General features: G+C 37.4%; 1 protein-coding gene across 1 annotated transcript in view; it reads left to right on the top strand.

Moving 5' to 3' along the window:
• HHIP (hedgehog interacting protein) overlaps positions 1-22414 on the top strand; it is a 75085-nt gene that overhangs the window by 10666 nt on the left and 42005 nt on the right. The window contains exons 3-4 of the mRNA XM_009101343.4: positions 4249-4405; positions 5228-5429. Coding sequence (XP_009099591.3) covers positions 4249-4405; positions 5228-5429 — 359 coding nt within the window. The remainder of the gene's footprint in view (positions 1-4248; positions 4406-5227; positions 5430-22414) is intronic.

Genomic DNA, 22414 nt, shown 5'->3' with positions numbered 1-22414 from the left:
ATCTAATCTTTACTTCAAGTCTCAGTTTAAGGGATTATTGATGGAGACACTGGAGCTAAGTGATTTAATGAAGTGTCTTCAGTCAATATGAATTTTAAGCTTTCCCTTTCCATAAGGGAAGACTGTGTAATATTTATTACTAATACAGATAGTAAAGAAAGCCATAGCTGATTCTGCCTTTAGACATAATCAGAAACTTGATCCATGCCATTGGAAATGGCATAGTCTAAGGAACAAACCTGTGCCACAGCCATGGTGCCATCCAAGGACATGGGAGAGATTTTGAGCTACCTGGCCTCCATTATTTTAATTTGAAGAAATGGGTTCCAGATGATTGTGGGTGAATTCAGATTCAGGCCCAGATCTGAATCTAGACATTACCAGAACAGATGTCCGATAGGATTTTTCAAGTACCAAACAGGGTGTTCCAAAATGTTGGAATTCTAACTCAAAACATTGGAATTCTAAGAAATTCTACAACAGAGCACTTCCAGAAGTTCTAACATAGTCAACCTGCAGAAAAATAGTAGTGGGTGGTAAATTTGCTACTGGTAACAAGAGCATGAAGGGGATCAACCCTGGCCCTGCCTGTGTACAGGAACCTGCAGTGTCTGAGCAGGAGAAGAGGGTCACCAGCCACTCGATAACCAGTTGGAAATGATGTGAGCTACCAGTGGACTTAGTACATTTTTAAACAATCTGTCTGAAATCATGTCTTTGGTTTGGTTTTTACTGGCAGTTGAGAAGAGAGGAGAATGTGGGGTTTTTGTGAACAAATTCACATCTAGCTGTCAAAGGTGCAAATCAGAAAAAACAACCCCAAAAGGTAAAGGCTGCTTTTACACAATGTTGAACTGTATGCTCAAGGTCACAGCAGAAATCAAGCAGGTGAGCCTGATTTCCAGATGCCCCCAAAGGCAGTGCAGGTTTAATCTGATGAGTGGATGATACTCGGTCCTGTGAGCAATGCCTTAGACTTGCTGTGAAGACTGAGACGTGGGCTACCATGGCACTGGAATTGTGTGTCAAAGAGAAGAGGAAAGGGAATGGGTAATCAGGGAATCCAGCAAAGTGGAATTTGGTGAAGATAGGACAGGAAGGGAGATACAGTGTGAGGAACAACTGGCTGCAAATACAAGTGGAGAGAGGAGGTGGGGATCAGCTGGGAGCAGTTTTCCTTTGAAAAGGCTTTTAATCTTGCAATTTATTCCCACAGTGTTTTATAAAGGCGAACACAGAAAGCCTTCACTGTAGCTGCCTTAACTGAAAAGCCTGTCGTTGGATTCTTGTTTGCAAGACAGAGTTTAGCATAGAAATGCAAGCCTGTGCAAAATCTGACACTTAAACATGATGTTTAATCATCCTTTGTGATTTCAATTTTCTTTGTTAACACAGGCACCGCTCTGTCAACGCGTACACAGCTGGTAGGAAATTTGTAATAATATGTATGAGTCTTTTAAAATAAATTAGTTAGTAAAGAAATTCACACAGGACCAAGGGTTGCAGTCCCTATTACTTTTTTTTTCCTTTTCTCCAAACAATTCTAGTGCTTAGGGGCACTTGTCAGGGACCATTCTTCTGGACACTGTACAAACTCTGAACAAAATGGCAAACTGTACACTAAAGACCTTACAATCTAAGCATGAGAAAGAAGATAATAAATGGCTACAAGCAGATAGGAGTGCAGAAGCAAATGTTTCTCTAAATGTCCTCAGTGAAGCTGTTAGTATGTTAAATGGAGCATATATAAGACATGGAGTGGTTTTTTCCCTAAATTACTATGTTTTTTATAGAACAAAATAGCAAGATTCGACCCTTAATGCACAGGTGAAACTGTATTTACAGAGGTTACATTCCTTCCAGTAATGCACCATTTTTCATAGTTTAATTCTAGCCCCACTTTTTTACAAGTGTTTCTAATGAAAATGGTCCATAAGCCTTATCCTTTTTTAGAATCTGCTGATGGGTTTGCTAAACAGCAAAAGGCAACTGCAGTGCACCATGCAGTTTAGTGCATGATAAAATATTTCATGAGGCAAAGGGATCAGTCTTACATAGAAGAAAAGGCATTGCGCTGGTCAAGTGAGTTTGCATCTGATAGTTATTTGAAATGGACATGTTCTGAGTGAACAGCATGATCACAACCTGCTCTGGGTTTCCCTGACTAAAGATAACACTCAAGCCAAGAGAAGTTTATCTTTAGTGATTAGTAAATTGTATACTTGGAAAATTCTAGAAATTCTTAGTAATCGTACACCTCTAATTTGCCATTGCATTTTTTCAAATGACCCACTGCGCCTAGAAAAATAAATTATTAAAGACAAACCCCTGTATTCTTAAGTCAAACAATTCAACTGCAAAATTTTAGATTACCTTTGATTTTGGCATTATATTTACAAGTCTTGGAATACTACTGTATGATTATATCAGAATTCCTTTTCAGCTGTACCACTTGAAACTACATCTCCCATTTTCTCCAAGTAACTACTATAAATTAAAAGCAGCTCTTCAGAGATGAAATTTACTGAAGCTCCAAATCATGGTAATTAAACTTTTACACCACAACGCACTACCATGTGTTTCCAGATATTATTTTATAGAAATCAAAGACAGGCTTTGTCCTGTCATTTTTTCCAATATTTTTTAAGGAAGATATATATGAAAAGAAGTATAGTTGGGTGGGAAAGGCTTTTCACTCCACAAGAACTCTGGGATCCAAAAATTTTTCCTATTCCACATAAGGAAGAAATTGAACTCTTTCGAAATTTTCCATGAAGAAAGCCACAGAGAGACCACCCCGGGATAGCTAATAAAGTCGTTGTTAGGACATTTACTTGGGAAATGGGAGACTTAGGGTCAAACTCTTGCCTGACAGACGAGGGGCATTGACCTGAATATTCCTATTCCTAATGAAACACCCTAATTACAAGACTTTGGAGTATAGTGATTCAAGGTTTGCTGTCTGGTTCTGTCTTTTTCATTTAGACCAGAAGTTTGAGCTTGGACCAGAAACATCATGTTAAGTAAAATTTTGTCAAAACTGATAATGTTTCTGCAAAAGCTTTGCTTGTAAGAAATTGGCATTTTCCAACGAAACACAGCTGTCCCTGATCAGTTCTTATTGTACGTTGTAAGCCAGAGGTTTTATGGCCAAGATCTATGGATTACTGCATTATTCACAAGTGGTAAAGCCATGTATAAATTAGGCCTCTAATTCCAATTAAGTGCTAATTCTGTGTACCCTGTGAGTTATGTCCTGGACTATAGTACATCCTAAGACAGTTGCCAGTAATGCAAACAGGAACGAAGGTAACTTAAGACATATTATCTCAACAATGTTCTGGTGAAATAGTACATGTATAACTCAGCCAGACTCTGTCTTCTTAGATTTAATACTCCTGATTAAAACCTGGATTAAAATGACTAGAAATAGGTTTGTGAATAAAAATAGATTTTTTTTTAACGTCCTTTAACATAATGCAAGAAAGTAATAGCGATAGTGGAAGGGTTTTTTTTCAAAGGCTCCCATTTTATCAACTTTTGTGTTTCTTTGGGTCTTCAAAGTCCTTCCCATTTTAACCTAAAACCTAAGGACCACCTTTCATCCAGTGCAGCATGAGACATATCCCCTTTTCAGGGCTCGGGGCTGAGGAAGTAGACTTCACCATGGGACACTGCTCAGCTACTTTAATGCTGGAGAGACCAGCTGGATGTCAACGTGGAGCAGTTTTCAGCACTACTTCCCACTTCTCACCTCTCCAACCAATGTCCTTTGCTGGCAGCATTCCACAAAACTTTTACTACATGTCTTTACCAGAGTCTTCACTGAGATTTTGACTAGAACTAATCACTTATTTTAAAAAAGTTAAACAGAAGCTGCTCAGGCTATTTCACAGCAGATACTACACTTGATTGATAGGGTTAAAATTAGGGAGAAATTTGTCACAGCCTCAACTCTGAACTTTGTCTCTTAATTTTTTAGTGAGTGAACTATTGTGTCATTTTGAATGAAACTTAAGCACACTGAAAAAGAGGTTTAATACAAATACAGATGAATAAACTGTAAAAGGCAATGCTCAGTTTGTGTTTATACATTTGTGTTTACTCAGAGCAGACTCTCTTTTTGCAGATAGGCCTTTGTTTAAAATGTCTTTTTCCACTATAATCTATTTAAAGAAGAGTTTGATGACACAAAACTGCAGACATGACAACTCACTAAATATTTGTATGCTCTTTTGTATTTTTAAGGTTTCCTCCAAACTACAGCTGATGAGTTTTGCTATTACTATGCAAGAAAAGATGGTGGTATGTGCTTTCCAGATTTTCCAAGAAAACAAGTGCGAGGGCCAGCTTCTAACTCCCTGGACCACATGGAAGAATATGACAAAGAGGAAGAGATCAGCAGGTTCATAAAGATAAATGCTGTTTAATCTGAAAAAAAAACCCTAGCAAAGCCTGTGGTTTTCACAGTGAAACAGCTCCGTGTGTGCTTATGCTGAGCAGCTGTGTTTTCCAGATGTGACTTTCTTTTGCTGCTGCTAGTGTACGTCAAAAGAGAAAGTTACTTGAGCTTCAGCACTTCAGTACCATTTGATATTTGCCTTGCTGAAAAGCTGTTAGAATCCTGCTCTGATCCACCCTGTGGATCTTGTTTATTGTCCAGCCCATGGATCATTCACAGTTCTGGGAAGTAATCTGTACCTAAATTTAATATTACTAAAAAATGACAATAAGTTTATTAGTAAATTTATGTCATGATCTTCAATTTATTTTATTTGTAGAAGGGTTTTTTTGTGAAAATAATTAAATTAGATTATTCCACCATAAGTCATTATTTTAAAATGGAAATTAGAATCTAAATTTTATCCAAGTGATGAAATTTACTGTGTTTATTTGACAGTAGAAATTCTGTATTTCTAAATTATTCTCTTATTTCGCCAACTTTTATCCCTCCCATTGCTTTACATTTTGGATCTAAGTTTATTTAATGTTCTCTTTTTTGTATGCAGACCAAATTTTCCTCAAGTGAAGTTAAAGATGATTTTCTGTATTATGTGCTTGCATACATTCAAGGGAATAATTTATACACATTAATATATTAAAAATGTTTTCTTATAAACCTGTTTTTAATATTATTGCACAAAAATAATTTTCTCTTTTTGGGACACTGTTGTGTCATGGTTATGAGAAAGAAGAAATGTCTCACTATTTCTTTAAATTTCTTTAGAAAACACAAGCACAACTGCTTCTGTATTCAGGAGGTTGTGAGTGGACTAAGGCAGCCTGTTGGAGCAGTACATTGTGGGGATGGATCCCATCGCCTCTTTATTCTTGAGAAAGAAGGATACGTGAAGATTTTCACTCCCGAAGGAGACATACTCAAGGAACCTTTTTTGGATATACACAAGCTTGTTCAGAGTGGAATAAAGGTTGGATTTTATACTTACCTCTACCTTTTTATATTTTAGCATGTATATGGGAAAAATGGGAAGAACATTTTTTAGGTATTAACTAAATTTAAATAACAAAAAAGAGTAACTACAAGAGACACCACAGTTCTTTCTGGCAAAGAAGTGAAAACTCATCGTGGGAAGGGAAAACAGCATCTTGTAACTCTTATCAAACTATTTTCTTTCCCTTCATTTTTTCCTCACTTTAAATTCAAATGAAAATATTCAGCACCAGCATTTCACAGCAATATCTTTGTATTTCCGTCCTTTGGGCTCATTTCCATCCCACTGAACTCAGATGAGTTTTGCTGTGGTGCCAGTGGGAGCAAGTTTGGCTTAGGGCCTTCCCTGCCCTCCAGGTGCTCGGTGATGCCCGGGGAGCTGGACACAGGAGGGGGCCTGGGAATGCTTAGGGATGCCCTGGAAGGAGTAGAGGGGCTCATCCCCTCTTGGCTCAACCCCAAATGTAGCCCAAGCTTCCCTGGGTCAGAGGCTGGTCTAAAACTCTGTGTGTTGGAGGGGCATGTAAAAGTGACTGACCCTCTAAATTCAGACATGAGGGTTGGTGGGATGAACAGCTTCCTGCCTGTCCACTGGGAACACTTTTGTGGTTGGGGCAGTGAGTGGGGAATGGGCACTGATGGGAATATGTTGGAAGGTGGAGGTGAGAAATTACATCTAGTTATGGGGTAAGTACCAGTGGAAAACTTAAATCTGTTGGAAGATATTTTACTTCTGGAATGCTGTCAAGTGTTGTTCCATGTTGATTTCTTGTCACAAGAAATCCTTTACCATTCAGAGTGGTAATGCAAGTAAAATCCAGCTACATAAAAGAAGTTTTACGTTGTAATCTCTGCCTAGAACAGTCAGGACTATGTATCAAAAAGCCTTCATGGATGAAAGTTATATTGACACACTCTTGACAGAGGGATCTTAAAGGATAATTGTAACAAAGTAGATGGATTTGAAATGCATAGCGCATGTTAACTGATAATTTTGTTTCAGCTGTAAGGGCAAGAGGCCAGTTAGGACTGACTTTTTCTGAGAGAAAATCTCGGAAGTTTTTAGTGTGTATTGAAAAAGAGAGCAATGAAACATATTGCACCTTTTTCAGGAAAAAACCTACTTTATATGATTATGTATTTTGCTGAATGCTTCCCTTTTTGCCCCTGAAGATAACCATTATGTTCAATAGGGACTTATCAGGGGTGTTTTTGAACAGCCATCTAAGGCTGTTTCATATTTCTTAACCAAAAGCTCTGATCACTTGTACTTGTGGAAAATTGACAGTGAAATTTCCACAGAACTGTTATTGGTCCCAAAGAAACCTTTCTTAAGGAAACTTTTACAGCTGCAACTCAGAGACAAGGCTAAATGGAAAACTGATTTTTCATGCTTCTGAACAGGCACTAACCTGCTTGATATGACTCCCAACAGGTACCCTCAGGATCAGATACAACTTTCAGTGTTTTTAAATCCGTGACCTGATCTTTTAAAAAAATCATCATGTAATGCTCTACACTGGATCTGTTTCAACTATAACATTTTGTGTAAATAATTTGATGTTTCTAAGCTAGAAAGTCTAATTCAATTCCCTCAGATAACAGCCCAGTGACTGAGGATAATTGTGTTGCAGTGTTTAATGCAGGCTGGCAAGAATGGAGGCTTTATGTACTTTGCAGGGAAGGAGAAAGGGCATGTGCCTAGGAGCAGGACTCCAGCTCTTAAACAGAAAGAGTAAAGAATTTGTGGAATGAGTACATTACATAAAATAATAAATAAATCAAAAACCCCAAACCCCATTTAACCTAAATTATAGTTTTAAAACAAGAGATTTAAAACATTTTTAAGTTTATCCTCTGCAGTCTAATTCCTATAATCATTGTCCATGGTTCCTTTCCCACAAGGATGGGAGATCACTGTGGCAATGGCAGCATTGTCACTACTTGATAGAGTATTTGTTTTTACTTACCTGTTACACACTTCAATACTAGAAATCAGTAAAGGAGAATACTCTGTGGACAGATGATTTTCCAGAAGGCAGTGCAGAACAGTCAGCAGTTACAAAAACCTCAACAAACCACTGTGTAAAACACTGCATCCACTTGCACAGTGCAAACATCATGGAATGTGTCCTCTGTGCTCACTTAGGAACCGTATATAGTGCCAGAATTTGGATGTACACACTTTGAAGGAAACAAAAACTGCTCATCTGTTTTTCAGCCTCAGAGCAATAATATCAAGAAAAGGTAAATAATTTTTTCCCCTTAAAAGAAGTGTAAAAATTTTCTCTCTTACACTCAAGTGTCTGAAAACAGCCACTTCTGCTATTTTCTTTCTGTACCTGAAACACAAACAAATACTTAACTCCAGTGACAGTAAAAACAGAAAAAAAACTTTTTCAGACTCTTAGAGACATATGTCGTACCCAGTAAATAATTAGAATAATGATAATGACAACACCAATAATGCAGCTGTGGTTGAATCAAAGGTAATATAAATTGATGCCTCTGAAAAGAATTTTGGACAGCTATCCCATTAATATAGTTATAATACCAATAGATGGAATAATATAGTGGTGGTTGATTTTGTCTTCTTTTTTAATGTCAAGAGGAAATTTAGCAGTGATAAAATCATTATAGTGTCATAAATTAGCAATTCTGTTCCAAAGAATCAACTTAAAACTATCCTGAAGCTGATATAACTAAGAAACTGAAGTGATATTTTTCCTTCATAAAAATAATCCTGGAGGTTAGTTTTGATCTCACTAACATATTTCACTCATTACAGCACTGGCAGTCAGATAAGAAGGAAGATAATGTACAAAAACAGAGGAAGAGAAGAGATTCCATTGTACAACAATAAGTCATGTTTCCCTCCTAAAAAGATGCCATTTTGTTTCTCTGATGGATCTACTGGTCTCTCTGTTGGTGAAATTCATTTGAAGCCCCTAACATTGCTCTGAGCAACTTTGTAGGGCTTCTTCATGGGCTCTGCTGCCCTAAGCCCATCAGTAGGATTGTCTGGGCTTGCTTCTTGTCCATCACTCCTGGGAAGGTCTGTGGATATAAATAGAAAGTAAATGAGACCAGTGGTACAACTCTTTGCCTAAGTTTTATTGGTCCATTGGCTTTTAATGTTCATTGAAATCACTGAGGTTCTCTGCTAGAAAATTGTTGCTGCAGTACAATTACTGACAGTTACATTATTTAATTTTAAGGAGTTCAAGTTAAAAAGGAGCAGCGATAATTTTATCTGCTGCCAGTATCTCAGAAGGAATTAGCACAAGTGTGGGGAAGTACTTCATAACAGAGATAGATTCCATGAATGGGTGATAGTGATTTGTGCTTCTTGGTGGTCCTACTCAAGAGAACATTAGATGCAGGATTCCTGAAGATTTAAAAAAAAAATTTAAAAAGCTTAAGAACCAATTTTTCTTTGCACGTCTCCTAATTTCTAAAACTCTTTGGCAGCACTGTTAGCAGAAATGCTTTTTTGATCTTCTGTTTTTTAACTTAGTCGTTGGAAGCCATGAATGGATATTAATCAAGAATTTGCTAATTCAACATCTGTGGCCTTCTCCAATGCATTTAATGCCACCCTGGCTACATAAGTATTGTAGTGTGTGGACACTTGGCCAACCCCCTCCTGTCACCTCCTCCCCTGCATCAGGAATGTGGTGACAAAAAAAATCCATGTACCTCGGTCTTGCCTCAAAGCTGAGCAAGGACATGAGTGAGACATGGACCTGTAACTCAAATCCAGGCCATGCACCTGGCTCAACTATTTAGGAATATCTAGCCCAGAGTAGTGGAGAAAGTACCAATTCCATCTCCTAATATATTAACGTACCCATTAATACTGAGAACTGCCCTGAGTGTATACAGAAGAAAAGAATGAACCTTTTACCAAAAAAACCCTCATAATACACCCAAACTAAAAGTCTGCTTTCCCTGTTTTAATGATTTACTGCTCCATTGTGTTGTGGTGAAGAGAGCTGTTAGTTGCAGAGCAACATTTTACAGTTCTTCCTTCAAAGTTATGTAGCAAAGACAAATTTTTAATGAAAATATTAGAACCCATTTTTTCTTTGTCTGATTTTCACTGTTGTTATTTTATTTCTGTTTTAAACTCTTGCCAAGTAGAAAAGAGGCAGAAAGTTGAAATGAGAAGTTATTGAACTAATAATGGTAACACTTTAAGTGGCATTTAAGGAGACCTTAATCAATTATCTAGAAAATTTGGACCTGATGCTTCTGAATCTCTTGTCAAAATTTAGGCAAAAAAATTAAAAGCTCCAAAAGTATCATAGAAATCTGATTTTATCTCATAATGCTCTCAGCAGGGGAAAAAAAAGTGTCAAAGCATTCCAAACAATTGGATTTAATGATTTCCTGAAATGTAACAATGCTGAATATGCTGTTATTACAAGATCAGTCCAGTCACCTGCTACTCAAGATTGTAACTAACTTATAGAAAAATGGTCAATGCTGTAGCAATTCTCCAACTTTTCATACTCCTGTGACTGTATTTTATCTTATTAACTGTATTATTTCCTAAGATTTGCAAACCTTTAGTCTAGCAGCAATCACCATGAAATGTAGCACAACCTATTACATCAATTTTCACTTACTTTCTTCTCTTCTGAGCCCAAAAACCTATATTGGTCTAAAATATATTGTTCAGAAGGGAAGGCATCAAGGTACGGTTTGGCAACTGCAAAAAAGTTAGGAACTTACCACTTCTCTTGGGAATTAAATGCTATAATCACCTTTCAGGATACTTTCTGAAAAGCTAAGTAGCTCTAGCTGCAGCTATTCGTCCTTAAATCATTTTTGTGGTCCTTCCCTATAATCATTCAACTTCCCCAAATCCTTTTAAAACTAAGGACCTGAGAACTGTACAAAGTAGCCAAGTTTACATCTTACTGCTGCCAATGGTAAAATCAAGTCCCTGTAGTTAGAAGGTCGTTTTCTACTTATAAATCCAGTGACTGAACAAGCTCTTTAGGTACAGAATTGCAGCAGGGCTTCGTGTTCAGTTGCTTGTCATCTCTGATCCTTAGGTTATTTTCAGTTTATTGGGGATTTTTTTGTTTTGTTTTCTTTTCTTTTTGATTGTGACTAAGCTCTGGTGCAGCTCTGGTGGGTATCTGCTGGCTACAGGGTCATAAATTGCTCAGCCAGCAAGAACGCTGCACTCTGCTGCACTTTGCCTCACACAGTGCTGAGAGCAGAAACCCCTGCAATATGGGTGTCCTTAAATTTGCCATTGTGGAGTTACCACTTGCAATTGCGTAGAGATTCAGTTATTTACTTTTTTTTAGCTAGTAATAAAATATTTCTTATGTATCTCATGGGAATAACATGATAAGGGGCAAAGTCTCTGAGGAAGGAAAGGGCATGGCAGGGGAAGGAAGGGAAAAGGGACAGAAAATCTCAGTTAAGTGGTATCAGAGATCATTGTTGAGAACATATGAGTTAAACTTGACCTCTGTCACCTTCTTGTCTGATCTAAGACTATGGTTTTCCTTGTTAGAAACACTTAAATAGAAACTTCCCCTAAATATTAAGCCATAGTCACCTTCTTAGTTCATCTTGCTTTCAAATATCAGTAAGACTATTTTATGTGAGGTTTTTTTAATTCCCAAAGTTTTTAAAATGCTGTCTTCCTATTTAATTCCTTACTAATATTTTAACAGTCAGTTCTCTTTGCAGGGAAAAAAACTCCATAGAAATATCTGACAATTATTTTAAGTACGCTCAGCAAATTTTCCAGTAATAGCCTTTAGATGAGTTATAAGTTAGATATATCTCTTACTGTGTTTTGGTAGTTTTTAAATCAGAACACATGTGCTTTCAGCCCTGCAGAATCTTACTGAGTGATCCAGTGATTCAGGTAGGAATTTTCTGTGATGCCATGAAGACTGCTGTGGAACACAGCAATTCATATGTTCAGTATAAGAGTATGGGAGTGGACTGTCAGGCATTAAACATGTTAACTGTGCTGCTCTGAGCCAATTATTCCAGAGTTTTCTCAGGATTAAAGAAGCATCTGGTAGCCACAGGCATCTTTTTTCTGGAATGCATGATTAGTAGTGGAACATCTACTGTGCCTTCATGTTTGTGTCAAGATATTGGAACAGACTGCCCAGGGAAGTGGTGGAACCATCAGCCTGGAGGTGTTCAAAAGGCAGGTGGATGTGGCACTCGGGGATGTGGTTTAGTGGTGAACATGGTGCTACTGGGTTAATGGTTGCACTTAATGATCGTAGAGGTCTTTGCCAAAGTTAATGATTCCATAATTCTGTAACATTGAATCACATGAATATGTATTACTCAGGTCATTCAACACATAATCAAATATTTTTTTCTTTAAATTGCCACACCTCCAGCACTGTAAAAGCCTGCTCCAAGAATCTTATAAGAGGTTGTGCTATCTTTGCAGTGAGGAGTGGCTATAAAATCTGCAGAAAGCCAGGGATAAAATCTATTTAAAACTTTGGGAATCAGTTTGTTTGTGTTATTTGCTGAATTGCTCAGTTCTGTCACTGATAAAACTTCTTACATATTCATCTTGACTGGATGTTTGTTCTTGCATCTTGCTGATGCACAGACAGATCTAAGTTAACACATACACTGTCCATTGATATCCACAGGATTTATTTTACTGACAGAATAATTCACATAATTCAGGCTAGTCCTTCCATCCATGTCCAGCAATTTCAATTTATTTTCCTCTGAACACTTACGTGGATGAGGCTGAAATCAATGAACCTTTCTTGAACTTTTTGCCCTGATATCACAACAAGCTGTGCTCTCCTCCACAAAGCACTATCTTGTACTATCCACAAAGGTTATTTGCTCTCTGCTCCCTTGAAAGCCAAATTTACAGTGGCTACTAAATTCATGACCAGTTAGTCCCAAAAGGGATTGTTTTGATGTATGGAGAGAAAGGGGTGCAATGGAAGGTTGTACTTCTCTCCAGGCTGCACTGGAAGGACAACTGAGAGGTCCTGTCTGAATTTCTTCCTTCTTCAACTCAATGGGCCTGCAATTCTTCAGAGTTATTCAGAAACAGATTGTGAAAACTCTGGAAAGTTAATCCTCATTGTCCTACCAGACCAAGCTCTCATCTCTATGAAGAATAGAGATAGTCCTCTAAAATAACAACGTTGAGGCACAGAACATAAGTATGACATATATTTTATGATGAAGAAGAACCAAGATTTCATTTTCATTCCATTCTACAATTAATTGCACCAGTGCTGACAGCAATCTCTATTTGCTGTCCTGCTCCTGTACTTCTGAGAATAATGAAATGGTAAATCCTTGTAAGACATGTGCATAGGCCCAGGCAGGGGGGCAAGGTGAATGAAATTTTTGACATACAACAGTGATACCTGTGGGGTATTTTTGGGTGTCCTGGAACTCCTCTTTCCATGTATGAAAAGGGGAACTCTAGCATGTCTTTGGTGAGAAACTGAAACACTACATTGCCTCTGTTGTTGCAAAAATGACAGATCTTGGATTTCTCCTGGAGACTGCAGAGGGAAGTGATGAGAGGGAAGTGATGAAGACCGTTTTTCAGCACAGGACTTGCAGGTGAAGTGAGGTCAGATCACAGGACATGGGGGTTTCTCATTCATCTGAGAGGTGAAAAGAACAGCAGTCAGACCTGTGGCACAACAGACATAATTTTTGAGGCTGCACCTCACCTGTGACCTGCCTACTAGGCACCACTTTACAACAATTAATTGCTTTTAAATGTCTTGACATAATTTGAGCAGAAAACTCATGAAGAAATAATGGTTAAGGTGTGCAAGTGGCCAAATGTGAAAAAATCAGGACATTTTAAAGATAAACAATGTAGAATATCATTGGTTATAGTGACCTTAAACAGTAACAAAACAGACACAACAGTCTGCATGAGAATTCAGCCTTCTTCATGAAGAGGAAGATTTTTTTCCTTAATCAGTGATAAGTACTTTGTAATTTTCAAGAGGGTGAGGTTGCCATTGTGAGGGCTTAATATACTTTAACTGTGTTCAGAAACTGTAAAATACTGCATTTTAACCAAAGATTGTATAATGACTGTGAAATGTGCCTGGATTTCTCATTAACCATTTGCAGATTTTGGTTCTAATCCTAATAGGGACACAACAGACCTTTGAAAGAGGTTTTGTCTTAGCACCATATAGCTTTGTTAAAAATGAAGTTTTTTACCATCTAAAAAGCTTGTGCCAAAAGCTCTTTGAGACATCTATTTTTGTGTGAGAGACTGCACCAGATAACCATACTTGAACTAGCAATTGTGGAACAGTGCAGCAGCTCTCAGGTTGTAAGCTGACCAGATGAAGAATTGCCAGTTTATTTTGAGGAAATTTGAATCAACAAAACATAATAGTTTCTGTTGATTTTGGGTAGCGTGTCTCAGATTTGAGGAGCTGAGAGGGGAAAGAAGATAATACTTTATCATTTTACATGCACATGTGTAGATTTTAATGTTCTGTGTTTCCTTGAGAGGAATCCCATGGTGCCAATTAACCTAACTTATTCCAAAACAATTCTCTGTTTGGAAAGAATAATTTTCATTGTGGGTGTTCCATGAAATTGTATGCCTCATACCCTGTTATTACTGAGATGTGTGCAGTGCAATTGAGAATGCCAGTTTCTTTTCCATGCTCTGTATAGATTATAGCTGTATCCCACACACAGTGCTAGATAATCCCTACTTTAATTTTGTTATGTGTACAAATCCTTTTTGAACATTTAGTGGTTTAAAAAATGTTAAAATCCATCATCTTCTGAAACTACATTTGTTAAAACCAAAAGCTGAATTTAGAAGTGATCAAAACCAATGAATAACATGGCAATTATCTAATTAAAAGGAAATTATTGCTTTTGCTGAAATATAACAGGCAGATCATGATAGCCAACACAAAATGGCAAAGAAGGAATAAAGTTACGCAGAAAATTCCATGGTTTTTAGCCAACACAGTTTCAACCACATGTTTTTCTTTAATGGGAGGAGGTTTAACAGTCCACTTAGGCTCCAGGATTCATGATCCCTTTAAACTTTTGGACACCCCAAAAACTGTAGTAAGGTCCTTAGAATCCTTCAGGGAATCCATGACACACTGGAGTTCTCAAAACCAGTCTGTGTCCTTGGGACTTCTCTGTGCTTTCCTGTCCATCAGAGCTAGGATTTCCTTTTGTTACATCCCTTGTATTGTGCCACATGGAAAAGAGTCCTGTGTTTGTCTTAAAAGAGGTGAAAAATTGAATAACACATTTACTTTCATAGTTAATACAGCCCAACTGCTATTCCTATATATATTTCCCCCAGATGCCACAGAACAATTTTCTTTTATATCCTCTTACACACATTTTCTCACAAGCTCTTAAGTCTTATTCCTTAGACAGGATCAGCAAGTTGGGTTGAGGGAGGAACACTTCCTCCAAGGAGCACTGGTATATTATCATGTTTTCCACCCATTTTATCCCCTCTGCAGTAAAAGTTGGACAAATGATCTGCCCCTAATTAATGGTTTATATATAATTTTAGCTTTAAAAAGCAGTCAGAACTAATTTTTCCCATTACCAAAAACATAAAAAGCTCCAAAAGATGAAACCACTTAGTAGCTGACACTTATTTTTCTTCATTGTCAGTGTCTGCCTACATTCTCATATTGCTGGAATTTTTAAAGAAATTATTCCATAAATCTCAATAAAGTAATATTCTCTCTTAGATTTAATTTGGAAAATGGAATATACAATCTGTGGGAGAGAGGTCTGCAAAATACTTTCAACCATTTGTTTTTAATTTACAGCAGATACTTTTAAAAACCTTGATCTATCTTCACTGGCTTTGGACTGCAATCCCTACAGCTGAATTGCAACAACTTTAATTTATGTAATAATCATTACTTTTATGCTAACTGAATGCCTTGAAAATGAATAAAAGAGGGAGTAAATCACCCAAAAACTTTTATATTTTGGCATTCTTAAAAATTTAAAGAATTTTTAAGAATCTCCCTCAGCTGGATTCTCAATCACTGTAACAGCCGAGAAACAACACACAAGTGGTAGTAGATACATGGATCTGAGTGAGCTGCAGTGTTTGAGGTTTATTTAATATCAAACCACAGAAGAAAAGCACTTACTTGAGTTCTTCCTTGAAGAAAATACATACCATAACAAATTGGATGTTTAATTGTTAGTAATGAATGTAAAATGGTATTGTACACCTCACAGAGGCTTATTGAAGACGTGCCCAAGCACCACTGACTCTCTTTATCAAGTAGCACACCATGTTTAGGGCTGTTAAAACCCTGAGCACTTCAAAGACCTCATCGAATCAAAAGAATCTCAGATCAGAAGAGAGGTGGTGTGAAACTTCCATTGCTGCTGTTTTCCTTCCCCATAAGGGCCTTGCAAGATATGGCAGGACAATATTATCAGGACAGGATTGCTCCAGTGACTTTTTGGGGGAAGGAGCAAGAAGTCACAGTGCTCTCATGTAACAAGCAGGTGCGTGCCTGTGTAAATTAGCCAGAAGATCAAATAATCTTTAACAAGCCGCCTACAAGGTCACTCCAGTTTGCCCCTGCCAAACCCAGGGTAGTTCCAAACATCTTGTCCAAAGTCTGAAGCAGCAGACAAATCCAAAAGCAGGAAATATTAGGGAACTGCCTCACAGAAACCAGCTCCTGTGGGGTTTTACCCCTCTCCTAGTTCTCCCTCAGTGGGAAAAACCAAAACGATTTCACAGACAGGATATTTCACAGACAGGCCATATTTCTGCAAAGGCCTGTGGGGCTGGGAGGACCGCAGGTACAATTGGACCAAACCCTTTATTTACAAATGTTTAGTAAAGAAATGTGTAGTGGATTACTTAATTTGAAAGTAATGTCATCCTTGAAGCAGAAGCATTGAAAACTGTGGTTTTTCTGTAGTTTAGTGAGTCAGCATTTTGTAACTTGCAATGTTTAACACTTCTTGTAGAGATACATTCTCCCTACAAATTATATTGTCCATTAAAAATTTCTGCTTTTAAAATAGTTTATTAAACTTTTATGGTACAAATAAAAAACCAAAAGGAACATAGTTCTATATAATCCATATAATTCTCTGTTTTGTATAAAATGCATATACATTTCATCAATGTGTATATATATTTTATTTTACCGTCTGCATAAATATTTCAACTTCCAGGAGTAAGTATCCTCAGGAAATAAAGGTAGCAAATGACTAAGGGAAGTGAACTTAATTTGCTCCTTACTAACCTAGTAACTTCTGAAATCACTTTATATGAATGGTCAAAAGAAAAACCCCAAAAACATGCATGAAAGAAAATTACTTTCAATCTGAGCGGAACTAAAATTATTTCTAATAAGGCCTGATAATTCTTTTCTTCAATAAAACAAAAATGTACCTTCAACAACCCATGAATAATTTAGGTGAACTGAAACATCATGAACTACAATCCTTGGTACTGAATTTTATTTATTTGATTTCCTTAAGTGTTTTAGTTCATCAAGGTAGAAATTACAGATAATTTCATAAAAGTGAAGAGAATGTCTTACGTGTTAGATTCTAAATATGCAGCAAAGGGGAGGTTTTTGGGGAAAAAGAAGGGCTTCAGAACTGAAGCATTGGGTTTTAAAACAGTGTCTGCAATGTGCTGACTTGGTTATCAAACGTGTATGGCCACTGAGCAGTAAGCAGTGATAAAGCAGAAAGTGCAAAGGCTATTGCTGTGCTATAGTATCACTCTGTCTGGAGTATTCAGAGGAGCTCCCAAGGCTGGACTGCACAAAACTTGCACTTCTTCCATTATGTTTCCTTGTTTTCTGTGTGAATTCTGCCCATTTACAAGAAGGTAGAATAGTGTTTTCTTAATGCAGTCCTCAAGCACACAATTCTTCATTTGATCAAAAACTAGTGGAATTAGGATTTGTGTTCAACTGATTAAAGGTCTGGGTCCATGATACTTGTTTCAGTTCTAACTGTTTGAAACTTTATCGTCTTAATTTTGAGACTGAACATACACTGTGTTGTTCTAATTGCACTGGCTTTTTGCAAAGAACTTTGTACTGTATTCAGCCAAGTTACAGGGTTTCCAAGATCATGGTCTTGGCTCAGGATAAATGGAGCCAATGAGCTAAACAAATTCCTGCTTTCTTGGTTCTTATAGTACGAGAAAAATGGAAAGAGCAGGATACTTTTACTGCTTTGTACAAGTGAAACAATCCTGGAAACTGCAAAAATGTAAGTTAGCTGTGTTTATGTCAGAAAGACACACTATTTTAGAAGTTATTTTTAGCTTTCTTTCTAAGAGTGAGCCACAAATTATAACATTAATGAAGCAAACCTTTCTTGGAAAATTTAAGAGAAGTTAGATTTAAGATAACCAGTTTAGGATTTAAAATAATAAAGAAATTGAGTCTAGTACCAAATATTGTGTTCTCATAACATGTAATAGTAATAGCTCTGTGTTGCACAAGGATACACATGTCTGTATTTGTTTCAACTTCTGTTATTAAGAATGCTTTTCTAATGAGATAGATTTTAAAACTGGGGTTGAAATAAATGAGTAATGGAAAAAAAAAAGAGAAGGGACTTGTAATCAGGAAAACAGTGTACATTCTTTCAAAGTCATGTTTATAAGTTCAGAGAAGCAGTGGATCTAGTTCAAAGACAAACCATATTTCAATCTGCTTTTCAGAACTACTATATAGTTCACTACTAAAGGTTGTTTTCAGCTGAATCTTAGCACAACAATAACTGATTGCTTGAGATGTATTACTGGGCATCATCATGGGCTTTCAATTGTAAGTTATCACAGCTTCTGTGGAATACTGAGAGGGCAAATCTAGTCTTCATGCAGATCTTGAGCAAAATATATGAGTTGCTTCAGGAAGTTAACGTGGTTGAGCCACTAAATAAAAGCGACCATAATATAATTAGGCTCAACATCCTCCCGTGGGAACCTACCATAAGGTAATAATATTAAAGTACTTTTCAAAAAGGAAGATTTTTATATTGAGGAAGTTCGAAATAGCCTGAAGGGGAAAGTTAGGAAATTAAAATCCATAGAAGCAACATGGAGGTTCTTTAAAAGTACCTTCTTAGACTCAGGGAAAATATGCATATACTGGAACAATCAGGAATCAAGAAGGTGAGAAATATCACGAGGTACAAGGGAATGTTCAGGCCCCCAAAAAATAATAATCCTATAATAAAATGGAAATCCAACTTGAGTGGCACTAATAGAGCAGAATATAAATTCAGAACACCAGAGTAAGGGTTATATCCTGCCATTGTTTCACTGACAGAGTAAGTAGGAGTTTCCCATAAATATTCTTGGTAGAACAACATTCTGAGGTTTGAGAGGAAATTTAAAGGACAAATAGGGAAAATACAGAGAATTTTTAAAGACATCATAATAGAAGAACTTCCTCAGGCTAAGTGATGATCTTTGGCAGAGGCTGGTTAGGGGGCACAATGGAGTACAAAAGGAAAAGATACAACTTGATTTATTTCCATAAGAGAAACTGAGAAAAGTCCTATAGTTGGTGTTTAACATCTGCTGCTTCTCCACCTGTAGGATGAGAAGGGAAAAAAAAAATAGGGAGAAGAGAAATCATGGAAAGCATCAGCATAAATTACCCCAAAAATAAGTGCTCGAAAGCAGCTGAAAATTAGAGTAGCTAAGGTAATGAAGCTGTGCTATTTGTTCTTACAAAATTTCATCTTTGAGTCTGGCTTTTAAAGGGCTCTGAAGGTCATCCTGCAAATAACAGAGAAGGGAGAACAAAAAATCCTAGATGAAAAATTAGGAAAATTGTGAAATTAGGCCCAAAAAAGCATCTAGTTTAAATGTTGATTTCTTGCCACAAACAGAATGCTGTCAAAGAATCTGTAAGATAAAGAAGAGAAAGTAATTTATATTTCTAGAAGTTTTTATTTGGTGTTTCTGAAGAAAGTGGTATGAGGGATTGCTGCTCTTGCAATAAAAGCATGAGCTGTTGTGGTTCTGGCAACTGCACTCAGGCAAGAACTGCACTATACCAATGCCTCTGGACATATCTCCAGTACACTTCCAAATTAGGGGTGAAAAACAAATAGAAGAAATAAATAATCCATATCTTTAAAATAATTTTAAAATGTGTAATCTTGTATTGCTTCCAGAAAATCAGCTGTTACTTTGAAAAGTTCATAACTAAGTGTCTGAATTTGGTGGTGATACAAGATTGAGTGTGTTGGAAGGAAGTCTAGAGAAATTTTCTTAAATAGAAGTAATGAAATGGCACAGTAATTCAATATAACATAAAGAATCTTTCAACACACAAAGAGCTCTCTGACCTTATTCTGTTCTATCCTGGAAAAAAAATATAAGAAGTGTCAGCGACAACTCCAAAAATCTTACCAGCTATAAAAAGTAGGTATTGAGCAGTATCTAAAAGAGATATTTGGGTAATGAACACTGTCACTATTTAACTCAGCAGCATCCTCAGCAGTACAGCAAGATACAGTTAAACAAAATAGTATTGAAAAGGGTTTTGACGTCATCTAAAAATATTTTTAATTTGGAAAAAACAAGATCTAGCAGAAATAGGTGCAATAATACATTTCAGAGAAGGCAATATTGCCTGTTCTGTTTTTTCTTTGACTAAAAAGTTTAGCAAATTGAATTGTCACACTTGAAAGGAATGACATTTGAGCAACGTAATCACTTGTCTGTAACATGCTGCTGCTTTGATGGTTTCGATTCATCACCAATTAATGAAGTATTTGCCTGTAGCTTTTCTGCTGCTATAATTTATTATCCAATTGTTTACAAAAAATACAGCAGCCATTTAGCTTTCCTGATAGGGAACTGGGCCATCTGTCAATAAAACTGGGTGCAGGTAGGTCCTGTGTCTGCTGGTGTGGTAGCCTAGAGAACAATCACCTTTAATCTTTGCTTCAGATTCCTTGTCCAGATATAACATAGTGCTAGTGTTTGTTTTCTGCGTGGGACGGAACCAAGCATCTCAAAATTAGCTTCTGTGTGAAACTTGAGGTATGCTGCAAAGCTTGGTGACTTGATAACTCATTTAGGCTACCAGACTCACATGTACAGGCTGGTTTGTGTCAGGGCTGGATGCAATAGAAAACATTTCCAACAGTAACTAGGAATTGTCAAGATATGCTTCTGGGAAAGCTTATAAAATTATAAAATATTGGACACAATATATAATAATACAATTAAATTCAGAGAGGCAGCTTCAAAGGCACATATTAAGTCAATGGTCCTTGTTCACAGAGACCTGCTGTGCTACTGCATGAAATTAAATATTGTTTGGTAAAAGGCACTCATTGTTCTATAGAGATCAAGAACATTATCCAGGATATGCAAATTAAAGATTGTAGTCCCTGTCATTAATCAAGTGCAGAATTCCTCTCCTGATCCTTACGAAGGTTGTTTGGAATCCTTCTCAGGTTAAGACTAGAAATTCTAGTAAAAACAGAAAAAGGAAAGGAGAAAAAAATCCCTAACAACATAACAAGTAGCTTGATAGGTTGAAACTTTAGATGTCTGAACTGTTCTGGTTTTTTTTTTCTCTGTTAGGCTTTTCCAATGATACCTGCCACAGGAATGTTTTGCCAAAAACCCTAGACTAGCATAAGAGTCACAAAGTCTTGCTAAGGACGATTACATTGGGGATGTCATTCTCTAATGTCATTGCCACACTTAACTACCCCACTTGCAGAACAAGGTCCCAAAGCCTTCTATTCCCTGGGCTGAACAAGCCCCACTCTGGTGGCCTCTCTGCAGAGGGCAAGTGTTCCAGTCCCCAGCCCCACTTCACAGGACTCACTGAGGTGTAGTGACACCACTCTGGTGCTGAGGGGCTGTAGAACTCAGAACTACGGATGCAGTGTTCTCTCTGCAGCCTCCTGAGTGCAGGGAGAAGGGAGGATGAGGGGTTTCTCTGCTGCCTGTGCTCTTGTTAAGCAGCCCAGCCTGCTGCTGGTTTTCTCTGCTGCCAGGGCTCTCTGCTGGCTCATGTTCAATTCGCTGTCTGCCGAGACCCCACACTCCCTTTCAGCAGAGCTGTCCCCAGCCAGTCAGTTCCCTGCCTGCATTGTTGCAAATGTAATGGGATTTGGAAAAGAAAAAGTCTGCAGGAATCTCTAGCTCTGATTCATTCCTTCTGGCTGGGCTATCCAGTCAGAGGTAGTTCTTCCCCAGCAAAACAAACATCAAGGTTTCTGTTTAAAAACTAGAATCCAGAGATAGCCTCCCTGAGATATCCTTCTTATCCTCCACTCTCTCTTCCCACCATAAACCCCATCAAGCTGCTTTAAACACTGTAAAGTTTAGAACTTCATATCAGGCTGGCTCCTCTCTGCCTTAAGAATTACTTTAATTCCTCAAACAGCAGTATTCAAATGAAATTTGCCAAGTGCATGGATGTGCATCAGAGTTGTTCAGAAATAACAGATGCTGTGATGTTGCTGACTTAATGGCTGTGAACTGCAGATGTGCACAGAAGGGTGTGAAAGAAGCCTCGCCACTCACACTATTTCCACTGAAGACTGTCCTTTAAGAGGTTGATTTTCAGAACTCTTAATCACTGCTGTAACCAGATACTTAGACTTGAATATTTATTATATATGTAAGGCATTAAATACTTATTGTGATTTATAGCTTGGGTTAGGATGTTATTTTCAAATAAGCCATGTAAAGTACCTTCAGTCCTGTCCGTTCACACACACATGAGGCAGACTCGAAAATCATGAAATTGGCTTAAAAGCCACGTGCTTAAAAAGTTCATTTGAAAACAGGCGGAGTGGAAATTCACTGCCTCCTTACTTTTTAGTTTGATTTGTGTTCTCAGACTTCTTCCTGCAATCAAGAAGTCTGAAGGTTCCAAATTAAAAAGCTGAAAACCTACTTGCAGTGCTTTATTC

This window comes from Serinus canaria, chromosome 4 (genome assembly GCF_022539315.1).
Source record: "Serinus canaria isolate serCan28SL12 chromosome 4, serCan2020, whole genome shotgun sequence".
NCBI classification, from domain to species: Eukaryota; Metazoa; Chordata; class Aves; order Passeriformes; family Fringillidae; genus Serinus; species Serinus canaria.
The sequence above is the reverse complement of the archived record's forward strand: the minus strand, read 5'-3'. Positions and strand labels throughout refer to the sequence as shown.